The sequence below is a fragment of the Hoplias malabaricus genome, chromosome 11 (genome assembly GCF_029633855.1).
Source record: "Hoplias malabaricus isolate fHopMal1 chromosome 11, fHopMal1.hap1, whole genome shotgun sequence".
In the NCBI taxonomy this organism is placed as follows: Eukaryota; Metazoa; Chordata; class Actinopteri; order Characiformes; family Erythrinidae; genus Hoplias; species Hoplias malabaricus.
Genome location: NC_089810.1, coordinates 18696563 through 18709677, shown reverse-complemented (window position 1 = coordinate 18709677; position 13115 = coordinate 18696563). Strand labels below are relative to the sequence as shown.

Below are 13115 nucleotides of genomic sequence, written 5' to 3'. Positions count from 1 at the left end.
GAATGTCACCATGCATTGTTACTCCTACAGGGTATGGTCTTGAATGACAAGCAGCTAACAAGCAGAACTGCTATTTTGAAACTTTTTGAATAAGTTTGCAAACTGTTCAGTCAGCTCTCCTGACCATTTTCCTGCAGTCCATAAACACTAAGGAGGGCACAGAGAAAGAGAGAGAGAGACTAAAACTGAGCTTTTCGTCCTCTCTATTGTACTCATGCATGTACTATAGAATGTACGTGATTGATAAGGCAGGGCTGTGTGCTGATGAAGCAGGGTGCATGGACTCTACAAAGATCAGTGAGGTAGGAAGGGGTCGCTCTAGAGTCCTGCCCCAATATAATATAATACACTCTCGTCCTCTAAGAGCGCTTGGCTGGCTGTTCTTGTTCTTCCTTAAAATCAATGTCCCATCAGCTACAGAGAGAAATCCAAGACAGACAAAATGATCATACCAATCTCAAATTAAAATCCACTGCGTTATGGGTTCTTACTGGGTTATCCAATAAATCAACAGTCAATATATTATTTTCTGATCACTAGGAACTTTTTTGTTATTATTATTATTATTATGAAATTATAGACAAAAATAACAGCTGATTACTGTTCTGTCAGCACATTCTTCACTGTTTTAGCTGAAAAAACAGAATTATTTTACCACCTGTTTTGAGGCAAATAACAGTGACAAAGAATTTTTTTGACAGCATCAGGTTTCCAATGCTACTAATTAGCTGTTAAATGTAGCATGGTTCCACGTATCAATATAGAAAAGTCATTCTAATCCTCGCCTAGAGTCCAGGTTCTGGTCCTAGATTTAGGTCTTAAATAATATTAGGACCTGACACTGGCAACTGTCCTCTTCAGAATTTAAACCCAGCCTATATTTACTGCTGAGAATCATCCACTTCCAAAATGATACCAGCTCTGTGGTGGTCCTGTGGGGGTCTTGACCATTGAAGAACACGGTGAAAGGAGGCTAACAAAGTGTGCAAACTCACAGATGGACTATAGTCTTTTAGAACTACAAAGCATATGGAAAAATTAAATGATAAAATGGACAGAGTGTAAAATGAAGGTCAACCTGTGGTTAAGGCTAATCAATGTTTAATCAAACAACCAAAGCAACGATGAACAAGTAAGAGATGAGCTGTAGTTCAAAGGTGACAATGCAGCAGATACAAGAAGTAGTGCAAACCACATGTAATTAACTAAAACTGTATGAACTCCACTTTGACAAAACACTCATTTTAGTTTGAATATTCTAGTTAGTATCTAGTATCTAGATCTAGTTAGTATCAACCCTCTTCTGTGCTGCTTCTTCCCTACGGCTGTGTACTGGTCTACAGTAGAAGTGCCACTATGTTATTATTCGGCTGGATACCCATGCTTAATGAGTTGCTGTGTGAATGACTGTGTAAGATTACTACTAAAGGGTCTTAGTCATCACTGTGAATAGGGGCAACACATTCCTGTCAGATGAGTCTGAGGAATAAACCACGCACACCAGTATCCACATATCTGTCTATAGACACAAAGATAATACGCATGAGTCAGTTCTACAAAACATGGGTGTCCATTTCACCCATGGTCCCTTAAAGTCATTTCCTGTCACAGAGAAGTTCAGGGGATTAGTTTTGAGAATTTTTTGACAGATTTAGAGCATGCAAATTTGACCAAGTTTAACAAATGAATTCCGTAAAGGGATAGACAGTGAACATGGCAATTCTGCATGGAGTAACTGTGTCTGTATGTTAGATAGATAGATAGATAGATAGATAGATAGATAGATAGATAGATAGAACTTAAGAAGCAAGTACAGAAAAATGTTAAAGCACTATATCTTTCTGCTGCTGTGAGTAAATCAACACCCCCCCCCTTCTTACTCCTCCATCAGAGCTTTAGCCAGGCTCTGTTGGACCAAAAGAAGCCCTGTTCTCCAGACTGTCCTTACCTTTGACTTGACTCTCGTACTCAGCGATTATCTCCTTATCCTTCTTAAACTTTGTAGGAGGATGCGACATTTTCAGCTCCGGGGCTGTGTGTGTTTGGGAGTTTGTGGGTAGTTAGTCCAGTCCAGACGAGAACAGCGAACACTTCTAATACAACCGTAACATCCCTGCGGGAGTTCAGAGGAAAGAAAAGAAAAGAAAAAAAAGAAAAGAAAAGAAAACAAAGCTTCACCAAAGCGAATGCCCAGCTAAAAGAGAACGAGCAAGCCACTCCAACCGCACAGAAGTCGGGAAAATAGTTGGACCCTCTAGCCGCAGAAAGAAAGAGAAAGAGAGAGAGAGAGAGAGAGAGAGAGAGAATAAGAATGAATGTCCTCCTCGACGCAGAGACAGTGAATGTTGCTGAGTTTTTCTTCCTTGCCGCGGCGCAACCCACGCCGTCTGTCCCGACTTCACCGCAGTCAGGTCTCTCTCTAACCGCCTGAACTCAGGGTTTGTCCGCGCTAAAGGAGCGGAGAACTATGGCTCAAAGCCCCGAGTGGAGGACTGAGGACTGATGAACAGCAGCGTGTAGCAGAGCCGGGGAACTGGGTTGCCAGGTCCACCAAAAATCTTCTGCCCAAACTGTTGTTAAACCCCGCCCACCCCCAGCTGAAACTAGCCCTGTGTGGTACCACTAGCAAAACAAACAGGCTCTAAGCGACAAACATCTAATACTGTACAACATCTTACATTCAGAGTGTTTATTTGAGTTCAGTTGAACAGTACAATTTAGAAAAGGTTACTGTGTATACGTGTGTTGGTTAGTTTAAGCATTTCTCATTCAGAACATCCAATAGCCTATTTAGCATTCAAATTTTACTCTGAATCAATAATTCTGGTGTCAGTTGAAGTAATTTTTAACAAACCTATGAAATAGTCCATTAGAGAATATCATTCCCTCTAGTGGACATTGTGTTTTACTGTGCTAACACGTCCACTGTGTTTATGCTTGAAAGTATATAATTCACATCAGAACCATGCCTGAGCATTCCAAAGAGCCTAGCGGATTCAGACAGCCATGGTTTCTTATGTCATAAAGCCGTCCTCAACATGCAGAGAATGGTTTTCCCTATATTTTAGGGGTTTAATTAAAGATTAGAATGGGAATTTAAGTTTTCAAAGCAGCACACAGACGTCATTTACTCTCTGCTCTTTGGAATTAATTTACAAATTCCTTTATGTAGCGTAATTTAGAGAGATAACAGCTAACTTGGCAACCCTGCTTGGAATATTATTGAGTGAGTGGGAGAGAGAGAGAGAGAGAGAGAGAAGAGAGAGAGAGAGAGAGAGAGCTCCACAGCTTGACAACTTCCCAGACCATTCAAAAAAAAAAGAAAGAAAACACCAAAAAAAAAAACAGCTCATAAATGAATCTGCCTCGAACCTTTAATACAAATTTAGTATTTGTTTAAAAGCCAATAACATATCCATAGCAATTATAGGAATCGGGCCGTGTGTAAACTCGATTATCATCCGAGTGATTGCAGGTAAATAAGAAACACAGAAACATCAAACTCGGTTAGAAATGAAAACTAAAACTCCCAAGTCTTCTCCCTTTCTTAAACGTGTAAGTAGCGTCTGTAAGTAAAGTACTTCTGCGGGGAAACGTATCACATTACACTACAGCCTCATACAGAAGCAGTCTGACCCCTAGTGGACTCAACTGTACACTACAATGCACTTTTAAATTATTCTAAAATTGATCTGTTAATTGAATGTCAGCAGACCAACGACAGATATGGATTACAGGAATACATACTATAACACATAGGAATTTAAGTAATAACGCAATCATAAAAATAACAAGGGATCTTTATCATAACTGATGACATTTTTAGAATTTGATTACATTAAATATATCCCTGCTTCAATGTCCATTCATTTCTGTTGCTCGTCTGCAGTTCAAAAGCCCCATATAAGTTAAAAGGATTGGCACCTTAAGTTGTTAGAAATAGAAATTATGTTAGACAAACTGGCTGTTTTACCGTTTTGAGACTCAAATCACTTTGAAATTTCTGTCCCTCATTAGCCTGTTTTCCATGTTGCATTCATTGATATCTTTTTATATATTATGTAAATAGTACATAACAATGGTTATATATTGCTTGAAGGTGGCATAGCAGGTAGAGTCGAAGTCACACAGTTCCAGGGACCTGGAGGTTGTGGGTTCAAGTCCCGTTCTGGGTGACTGTCTGTGAGGAGTTTGGTGTGTTCTCCCCATGTCTGCGTGGGTTTCCTCCCACAAAAACACGTTGGTAGGTGGATTGGCGACTCCAATGTGAATGTGTGTGTTGCCCTGTGAAGGACTGGCGCCCCGTCCAGTGTGTGTTCATGCCTTGCACCCAATGATTCCGGCTAGGCTCCGGACCCACCACGACCCTAACCTGGGTTAAGTGGATACAGACAATGAATGACTGAATTTAAATAACCACTGTACTGACAGACAGTCTTGTATTACGTTTCATTAAATATGCTGAGTTGAAACACTAGGCAAGGTAATTTCATGTCAGGTGAATAAATGGATATAAGGATATATCTTAGCATTGTGACATTGTGGTTTTAAAGCAGTCATGTTCATGCAATTAAATTACAAGTTTCCATAATATTACTTATTATATGAACACAGATAATATCACCAGATTTTAAAATATTTTTATTCTATTGCATGGCAAATACGAAATAAAAGCATTCAAAACATTGTATGGGACAGTCATGAACAGTAAACACTTAATTTTAAGAGGACCATAATAACACCACACAGCAGCAAATACAGATAAAATGTAAACAACTAACAAACAGCTTGAACATATTTAAATGTACTTTTAGTGTTATTAACTAATTAAATAATGTGGATAAACATTGGATTGGGTCACATGGCAAAGTCCACTAAAATCCAGGGCACTGGGTCTGGTCATACGACATAGCACGGCTAAAGTGACTGAGTCATGTTTTTTTGTTTTATGAATATTTTGACCACCCCTCAGCTCAGCTTAAAAAAGGCCTCCTCCAGAACTTCTGTGAACTTCTCCTTCATCTGTTGACGGAATCCAGTGTACCACTCCAGCAGCCTCATTCTCCTCTCTGTCTTTTCTGCCTGACTCATCACTCTCTCCTTCTCTAAGATGGCTGGCAGCTCCTTCCAATCTTTGAGAAAGATGAAGGGCGCTCCTGCATCTTTGAGCAGACGGAGAGGGGAGCTGCGTCCATCTGCGCAGGCTCCAGGTGTCAGGATGTCCTCCACCACAGGTACAGAGCCATATGCACATGCCTCATAGATGCGGTAGCACTCTGTGTTGACTCCAACTGGACAAAGGGTCAGGTCACTCTGAGCCAAAGCCATCTGGTACTGTCTGGAGGTGTCTGCTGTCTCCTGAGGAAGCCACCTAACACAGGAGAGGAATAAGCATTGCATCTTTAAGAACATAAATCTTGCTGAAACATTTGTTGCACTGCAATAATGTTAAAGGACATCACTTCTGCATAAAACTTACTTCTCTCGTGCATTTGTGAGGCATTCTTTTTCCAAGCCATTTTGCTTCAGGGTGCCTATGAGACTTTCCCGAGAGGAATTCTTATAAACTGTGCCAAGGAAGTTGCAGATGTAGGGTCTTGCAGAGCTTACCATCTGCGTGTTAGGAGTTACAACTGGAAAGTGTCTGTACCTGATAAGCACAAGGAAAGAAACTGTAATGCCAGTCTAAATGCAGCACAGAATTTAGAGCCTAGGATCTGCTTAAACAAGCCTAACCAAATAATTAAAAATTCTCTTACGTGGCTACTCCAAGAGGCCACTGGAAAACATCCTTATCGTTGACCCAGGGGCTGTCATACACAAGGAAAAGCAGATCTACAAATCCTCCCTGTCTCTTTAGATAGGGGCTAATCCAATCGTTAGTACACTGTTCACTGCCCAGTAAGACTACAGCCACTCTAGAGATGGTGTGGGCCTGGACTAATGCCTGTACATGCTGTAGCCACTGGATGGAGTAGGAGATCTTTTGCTGCTCTCGTCCATTCAACACCAAGACGACACTGTCTGTGTCCAAAGGAACATGACCCTGCACCACTGCTGGGCCTGTGTAGAAACTGTAGGACAATGAGAGAAGAAGCATTTAAATAAGCATTCAAATCTGAGATTTTTGAATGCTAGATCAATCCAGGCTTTGGCTTTTAATCTGAATAAAAATAGGTTTATGAAGACAGAACAACACTCATGGTCAATATTTTAGTATTGAGCCTTACTGCTTATAGCTGATTAGGGCAAATGCAGCATAATATTGGACAATGCTTCTGGTAAGAAACATTTCAAGTTTCTGTTAGCCTTTGCTAAGTGAATTGCTGGCAGCTTACCTGAAATTGATTTTCCCTGACTGGATCTCTCCCTCTCTCCATTGACCTGTTTTATCTGTAGGATTTAAAGGCCCTTCCAAAATGTGTTCCCACAAATATAATCCTAAAAAACACACAAATTAAAACTGCTTGTGTTAATGGGTTAAAGATAAAACTCAAAACAAACACCACAGATATAATCTAATATTTATCTTAATATTCATTCTGAATCAATGTTTTCTCACAAAATTGATGGAATGCGCTAAAACAACTGTCTTGGTTCACTGAATGAACTTGCTTGAAAGTATCCATTAGCTGCACAAGTGACCTTAATGTGCAACCAGTAAGAGAGTTGGGCACTTACCTATAGCTGCCTTTCCTAAGATCTGAACTTTGTATCTTTTGGGCCTACTTTTAGCAATGCGCTCCTGATATGATCTATAAGCCTCCCTGCGTTTCTGCAGTACAGTGATAGAGTCTGCACGTTCATCCTCCTCCCAGGGGTTCCATTCTTCCTCTCCTACCTTGGTGAGGTCTGTAAACCAAGAAAACAAACAATCATCATAAAAATGGATCATAAAATGCAGGCAGGCACAGTAACACCTAGTCATAATAATGCAACATCATACCTGCATTTTACTAGTCAGGCTCATCTCTTTTATAGCCTCATGCATGCAAAGAGGTCTCCTCTCGTATTCGGAACACATCACTGGCTAAAAATAACTGAGTGAGCACAAATCATGCATGCAGTAAATATCATGAGATATCAAGCTTAGAGTTTTCTTGTAACAAAGTTTTAAGGGAAGAGCTCAAACTTTTCCTCAAGTCAAGACAAATCTAAAGCCACTTTTGTGCCTCTAATTCTAGATACATTAAGATACTGCACAGAATATCAGCATTTATATGACATTAATCGACTTTCAATTACATAACCCTCATGTGTGTTTGTGAAAATTACATATATTTAACATCTGGACATGGAAAAAGTGTCAGCTCCATGACATCAATCAAAATATCATGGGATCACAGGGGATTATTATTATTTTTAATGTAGGCACTTTTCTATTTACTCCTAATATACTGAACCAAATATATTTGATGTCTAAATTTTCCTTCTCAGTTTATTGTACTGGAGCTAAGATAATAACATTGTAGAAGTGTGTTACAACTGTTCTGTTATCAAGAGCATCACATTGAACACTCTCCCTGCTAACATAATCTTAACACTTAGAGGTTTTTGGGAAACAAGGACCTAATTTATAACGTTCCTCCAACTCAAAACAAACAAAATACTATTTAAAAATTAATAATCAAATTACATTAGTCCAACATGAGTTATAAAAACACAGTGCCTGAAGCACAAAATATAAACTTGGTTAAACTGGTTTCCCATGTTTTTCATGGCATCTAAAATTTCATCTTGATCAAGGAATCCACGCATTCACATTCCAATGATTCCAATGTTTTCCAATATTAATAAAAATATATAACCATAAACCTTTCTGGAAAATTACTGGCATCAAATTCTAAATGTATTTTGAAAAATGATAATCCTTCTCATTTGAAATATTGTCTTTGTACTATTTTCAATTAAAGTTTAAATGATATCCAAATCATTACATTCTGGTTTAATTACATTTTATACAGCGTCCCAACTATCATCAAAATGGTGAGCCATAGTCCATCATCATTTGCAGAGACAGGCTTTAGTGTTTGCTCTTTTTATAAATATCTGCTTATAGTGGTATTTCGGAGTTTCAAAAGTGACATTTACATTTTACATTTAGGAGAGCTAGCTAATAGTTACATTTCTGTATTTATACAACTCCAAATGTGATTAATTAAAAAAACCACGTAGTGACAACAGAGCCCAAATTCAGCAGTAAATCTTGTCATATTAAACCATTCTGAATAACAGTGCTTTCGTTGTCTATATATTTATCAAAAAGGTGAAGCTGTCCTTTAAATAATGGAAGGCAGTCAGACATCTTTAACTCTAACGTGCGGTCAGATAGGCGCACCTGCCGAGCCCTTCTTCACCACTCTATGAACACGGGAAACCACCTTCTTACTGAAGAAGACACTGTACGCAGCGTAGAGCGAGAAAAACACATAGACCAACACCAACACCACAGCGATCTTCCTGCGGATTAATCTCATTCTCAAACCCCACTCTCAGCCCATCCTGCTGCGGTCCGCATCAACAACACTCGCTGCAGACATGTCTAAAAGCCGCATGTTTCACTGCCTGTACATAAAAAATTGAAACAGAACTGAAAGCTAAGTAGACTAACCCAGTTACCACAAACATTCCCCTCCTGGAAATATTTATGTAAATACAGTTAGTAATACAAGCATATCCCCACTAAATAGCTGATCGATTTAACTTTATGATCTGGCTTAGCCGTACTGTGCTCGGATCTTAGCTAAATATCTGCACTTCGTAGAATAAAAAACAATATTAAAAAAAAAATCCAAATAATAATACAATAAGCGTTCAAACAGTGATGTACAGCTGACTGCTCGGCGCACTGTTTGTGAAAGAAAAGCGTTTAATGCACTGCTCAGGCAGCAGGGAGCAAGTTTAAACGGTTTGACCAAACTCGGCTTCCGTTTGTGAAATAAAGGACCCCTTTGGGTTGTGAGCTTTTCGATGAGTCGACTCTAGTTTATAGTAACAGGAATAGAATCGACTCCAAGACTAGATTCCTTTCAATAATCTCCATTATAAAACCTCGGTACATAACTCATTAGTTGATGTATTTGAATTGTAAAAAAAAGAAATAAAATTGAAGACACTTTAACACAATTTAGAAATATATATATTTTTAATTTACATATATTATTATTCATACTTCTTGTAAATTTGGGTATCAAAAAGTAAATCCTATTTAAAAGCTATGGAAAATTTGTATTATAATTCATACATATGTATTTTGAATGGAAGAAGTACTTAACAGATTAATTCACTACGAACAAAATGCTGTTAATTTCAAAATGTCTCCACGTCGTCTTTCCGTGTCCAAGTCGAATCGAAGAACCGACTCTTTTCAGGAATGAACTTCCAGTTCTACCTCTGAGGGGTCGCTGTGACCGCGGGATAGTGAGCTTGCTGAATATGGTGTCCTTAGCCGGTGCCCCGGGGTTTCTCTCCCCTTACCTGAATACTACGAAGTTTCTTCTGTCCAGACAAGTTAAATCTTTAGCGTCCGGAGCTGTGAGCGGACATGCGGCATTGAAACGTACAAAAAACAGTAGCGGAGAACCGGTTCAAATCAATGGTGAGTTACCGAGACCCAGCGGCTTTCACTTGGTTCAGTTCATTCAAAGAACTTCAGACAGACAAACAGCCTAGCAAAGGTTACTATGGGATAAAGTATGTTCAGTTGTTAGTGGTATCCGTAAGCTATAGAGAAATGTCGGCAGCGTTCCTTTAAAATAAAATAAGGCGTGAGAACGATTTCATAAGGCGAGGGGATGACTTAAAGGAACACTAGGTAGCCTTTACCTTAAAATGACAACTTCAAAATAACAGTGATGCTTCATTGATCTCTTGAGATAATAGAGCCTCTGTCATTGCTACCCTGGGCACAGCGCTGCATAAATTGCAATATGTATCTTTTAGAGAGTAGGGAATATTTGAAACAAATCAACAAGCAAATACATGATGAGTAAACAACATTTAACATACAGATGCCATTGTTGTGGTTTCCAATGCCTGCAGTTTCTTTTAGTGATGGGGCTTTATGACATCATCAGGTACCAAAAAGTCAGCAGAGCAGAGTCTAGTAGACCCACTACAATCACCTGACTTTCTGATCACTGATCACTTCATTTAGAATGGACATCTTTATAGCAGCCTCGCTTTGTGTTTGTGCTGGTGGTGTTTAGCCTTCTGTATCCTCTATAATAAATGACCCTTAATGCAAAACCCTAATGACTGCAATCTGCACAATCACAGGTTTATAAGTTTATGATTAAAAAAAATGAAGCACTTGTGCAATCAGTATAAATTATGTTAGCAGAGACTGATAAAAGTTTACACACAGAGACAATTTGTTTAATGTTGTTCACAAACACATGAAATGCTCATCTCATCTGACATAAACATTTCATGAATGTCAAACCCACAGCCATTTCAACAATGCATACAAATCCATAACTTGGTATTTAGGAATCAGACTGAGAAATTCAGGGACACATTAAAGGCAAAGTCTTTTTTTACCTAATCTCTTAAATTTCCACTTCTTTGCTTGATTAAATTCATGATCATACATAATGTGTTATTCTGTTGACATATATTCTAATTCTCATTTTTTAGGACATTTTGGAGGTTGTTTTGTCCACTCTGACATCAAGATCCCTGACTTCTCAGACTATCGCCGCCATGATGTGTTAGACCATAGTAAGTCTTCTCAAGAGAGTGGTGAGACACGGAGGGCTTTCTCTTACTTAGTGACCGCATCCACTGCTGTGATGGGGGTGTATGCAGCTAAGACAGTGGTGACTCAGTTTGTCTCTTCAATGAGCGCTTCTGCTGATGTTCTGGCCTTGTCTAAAATAGAGATCAAACTGGGTGATATTCCAGAAGGAAAGAATATGACCTTCAAGTGGAGAGGCAAGCCACTGTTTGTTCGTCATAGAACCGAGAAAGAGATTGCAACAGAAGCTGACGTGGACCTGGCGGAGCTACGAGACCCCCAGCATGACAAAGACAGAGTACTTAATCCTTCTTGGGTAATTGTCATTGGTGTGTGCACTCACCTTGGCTGTGTTCCTATTGCAAATGCTGGTGAATATGGTGGATATTACTGCCCTTGTCATGGGTCACATTATGATGCCTCAGGCAGGATCAGAAAGGGACCTGCACCTCTCAACCTGGAGGTGCCTTACTATGAGTTTCCTGATGAAGAAACAGTAATTGTCGGGTAGATGTATACATTCTTTAATTAATCTCATGTATGTCTAGCCGAAACACATAATAAATATATTCTTAAACCTGTCAACTAATTCTGTTGTGTACTTGGGTCATTACAAATTTCCTAAGTCTCTTCTGAGGCTGCATGAATACATTAATTTTCCAGGAAACTACAGATAGTAATTTTCAAATACAATTGGTTCAATGCTAAATAAACTGAAATCTAGTGAAATCTTTACTAGAAATCTAGTAAAGTAGAACTTGCTTGATAAAAACAGTGATATTTTGCATAATTCATACATAACATACACAAAACATATTTCAATAACACCATCAGAGAATCCATATGAACTATTAGCAGCATCATTTTTGATGAACGGACACCTTAATACGATATCACATGGTTTTAAATGTATAAAATAAATAAAGACACATTTCCTATATGTCCACTTACGTAATATGTCAATGTACCAATCTGTATGCACATTGGCAAAAAGTTCTTGATCTTATTTTTAATTAGTTGTCAGTCTATGTAATGTACCTCTGCTTGGAGCTCCTTGTGAACATAGTTCAGTAAAGCAGCAGTCACTTGCTGCTGCAGTGATGAATTGCCCATCACTATGGCAGTTAACTGGGCTACATCAGTCCAGTTTATTGACCCTAAGATGGCAATGATGTCCTCGTAGAGTTTCTGCTGCTGGTCTGGTGTCATTTCCATGATGATCTGAGGTAGTGGTTTAAACTGACCACTTGTCATCCAGCATCCCAAAAGTCCTCCAACAGCCCCACCTTTCAACAGGCAACAAGACCCATTTTATAGTAAGAAACAGGACTGTAGATGCTTTAGTCTGTGTGGGTTGTTTTTTTTTATTTACTTATTTTTTTTAAAAAATCAATGACTAATTCTATCATGAGTAATACTCACCAACTGCAATGCCAAGTGGACCCCCAACTAAACCACCAGCAAAAGCCAGGCCACCTGCTGTCAGTGCCCCTTTCCCTGAATGTTTCACTGCTGTCTTTACTTGTTGATCTGCAGACAGTTCACAGCACAGCTTCATCACATCATCAATACGCTGGGACATCTTGGATAATGTTCAGAATCCTGGATAATTAACTTTTTCTGAGGAAAAGACAGGTGGGCTGTTAGCGATTCAGAGCCAAACACCACAATAATAAAAAAAACAATAGACGTCATCATGCAAGAGTTTGGGTAAAATTGCCATTAAAATTTTTTTTGTTGATTTTAAGTGGGGGGAAAAAATTTACATAGAAAACAGCACTAACTTGTGATTTAATTAGTTAAAACCGAATGTACTGCTTAATGTTTGGGAATAAAATATAGTTTGCTCCCAACTTATGGCATTCTACATATATTTAAAAAAATAATGTTAACAGAAGAAAATAAAAATTAACAAAATGAGCAGAAAATTGACGTGTTTTCTGTGTATAATGTATTTATATCCATAATTTAGAAAACCAACAAGAAAAAATAGTTCCAAGTATCTCTGGGCAAGGCATATGTAAAGCATTTTTTATATTCTATACAGGTTCTACAGCACTATTCACATTATAGGCCCAGTTGATTATTTTTACACATTTTATCACACCATAATCAATACACACCTCGGAATTAAGACTTCATCTGTGAAGACACCAGAGGGGAAAAAAGAAATATTTCATCCATTCCGTTCAGCTTTTTTCCTCAGATCAGCGGTGTTTCTGTCCCTCACTGACACAGCTTTCTCCCTCACACAGCTGCACCCAGCAAGGCCTGCTCGTGACGTCACCATCAAGCAGTCAGCTGCACCGGCGATGTGTCCATTACGGCTCTGGTCCAGAATCGTCCAAAATAAAAGTCTATATCTATTGTTTGGTAT

At 38.8% G+C, this 13115-nt stretch overlaps 4 protein-coding genes across 5 annotated transcripts in view; 1 reads left to right on the top strand and 3 right to left on the bottom strand.

Annotated features, from left to right (window-relative positions):
- Positions 1-2509, bottom strand: part of srgap1a (SLIT-ROBO Rho GTPase activating protein 1a) — a 96272-nt gene extending 93763 nt beyond the window's left edge. The window contains exon 1 of one of the 2 annotated variants that reach the window (XM_066684548.1): positions 1949-2509. In XM_066684548.1, coding sequence (XP_066540645.1) covers positions 1949-2018 — 70 coding nt within the window. In that variant the 5' untranslated portion in view covers positions 2019-2509. The remainder of the gene's footprint in view (positions 1-1948) is intronic. The other variant, XM_066684550.1, reaches the window with a different exon arrangement.
- Positions 2510-4654: 2145 nt separating this feature from the next.
- Positions 4655-8874, bottom strand: rxylt1 (ribitol xylosyltransferase 1). Its single transcript, XM_066685052.1, has 6 exons — positions 8339-8874; positions 6682-6852; positions 6339-6441; positions 5760-6074; positions 5480-5650; positions 4655-5371 (listed from the first exon to the last, which is right to left on the bottom strand). The coding sequence occupies exons 1-6, from the start codon at positions 8475-8477 to the stop codon at positions 4969-4971; spliced, it is 1302 nt and encodes a 433-aa protein (XP_066541149.1). The 5' UTR covers positions 8478-8874; the 3' UTR covers positions 4655-4968.
- A 475-nt stretch (positions 8875-9349) lies between these two features.
- On the top strand, positions 9350-11316 carry LOC136709640 (cytochrome b-c1 complex subunit Rieske, mitochondrial-like). The gene is made up of 2 exons (XM_066685030.1): positions 9350-9598; positions 10639-11316. Exons 1-2 carry the CDS (start codon positions 9436-9438, stop codon positions 11247-11249), a joined length of 774 nt encoding a protein of 257 aa, XP_066541127.1. The 5' UTR covers positions 9350-9435; the 3' UTR covers positions 11250-11316.
- zgc:112052 (protein C19orf12 homolog) lies at positions 11141-13017 on the bottom strand. The gene is made up of 3 exons (XM_066685031.1): positions 12862-13017; positions 12161-12358; positions 11141-12024 (listed from the first exon to the last, which is right to left on the bottom strand). Exons 2-3 carry the CDS (start codon positions 12318-12320, stop codon positions 11759-11761), a joined length of 426 nt encoding a protein of 141 aa, XP_066541128.1. The 5' UTR covers positions 12321-12358; positions 12862-13017; the 3' UTR covers positions 11141-11758.
- Between the last annotated feature and the right edge of the window lie 98 nt (positions 13018-13115).

Excerpts from the sequence above, each read along its gene's own strand:
- rxylt1 (XM_066685052.1), bottom strand. The coding sequence starts at position 8,477 with ATGAGATTAATCCGCAGGAAGATCGCTGTGGTGTTGGTGTTGGTCTAT. Across the intron at positions 6,442-6,681 it reads CTTAGGAAAGGCAGCTATAG|GATTATATTTGTGGGAACAC; the intron begins GTAAGTGCCCAA and ends TGTGTTTTTTAG. Across the intron at positions 6,075-6,338 it reads TCAGGGAAAATCAATTTCAG|TTTCTACACAGGCCCAGCAG; the intron begins GTAAGCTGCCAG and ends ATTGTCCTACAG.
- LOC136709640 (XM_066685030.1), top strand. The coding sequence starts at position 9,436 with ATGGTGTCCTTAGCCGGTGCCCCGGGGTTTCTCTCCCCTTACCTGAAT. Across the intron at positions 9,599-10,638 it reads AGAACCGGTTCAAATCAATG|GACATTTTGGAGGTTGTTTT; the intron begins GTGAGTTACCGA and ends CTCATTTTTTAG.
- zgc:112052 (XM_066685031.1), bottom strand. The coding sequence starts at position 12,320 with ATGTCCCAGCGTATTGATGATGTGATGAAGCTGTGCTGTGAACTGTCT. Across the intron at positions 12,025-12,160 it reads TCCACTTGGCATTGCAGTTG|GTGGGGCTGTTGGAGGACTT; the intron begins GTGAGTATTACT and ends GCCTGTTGAAAG.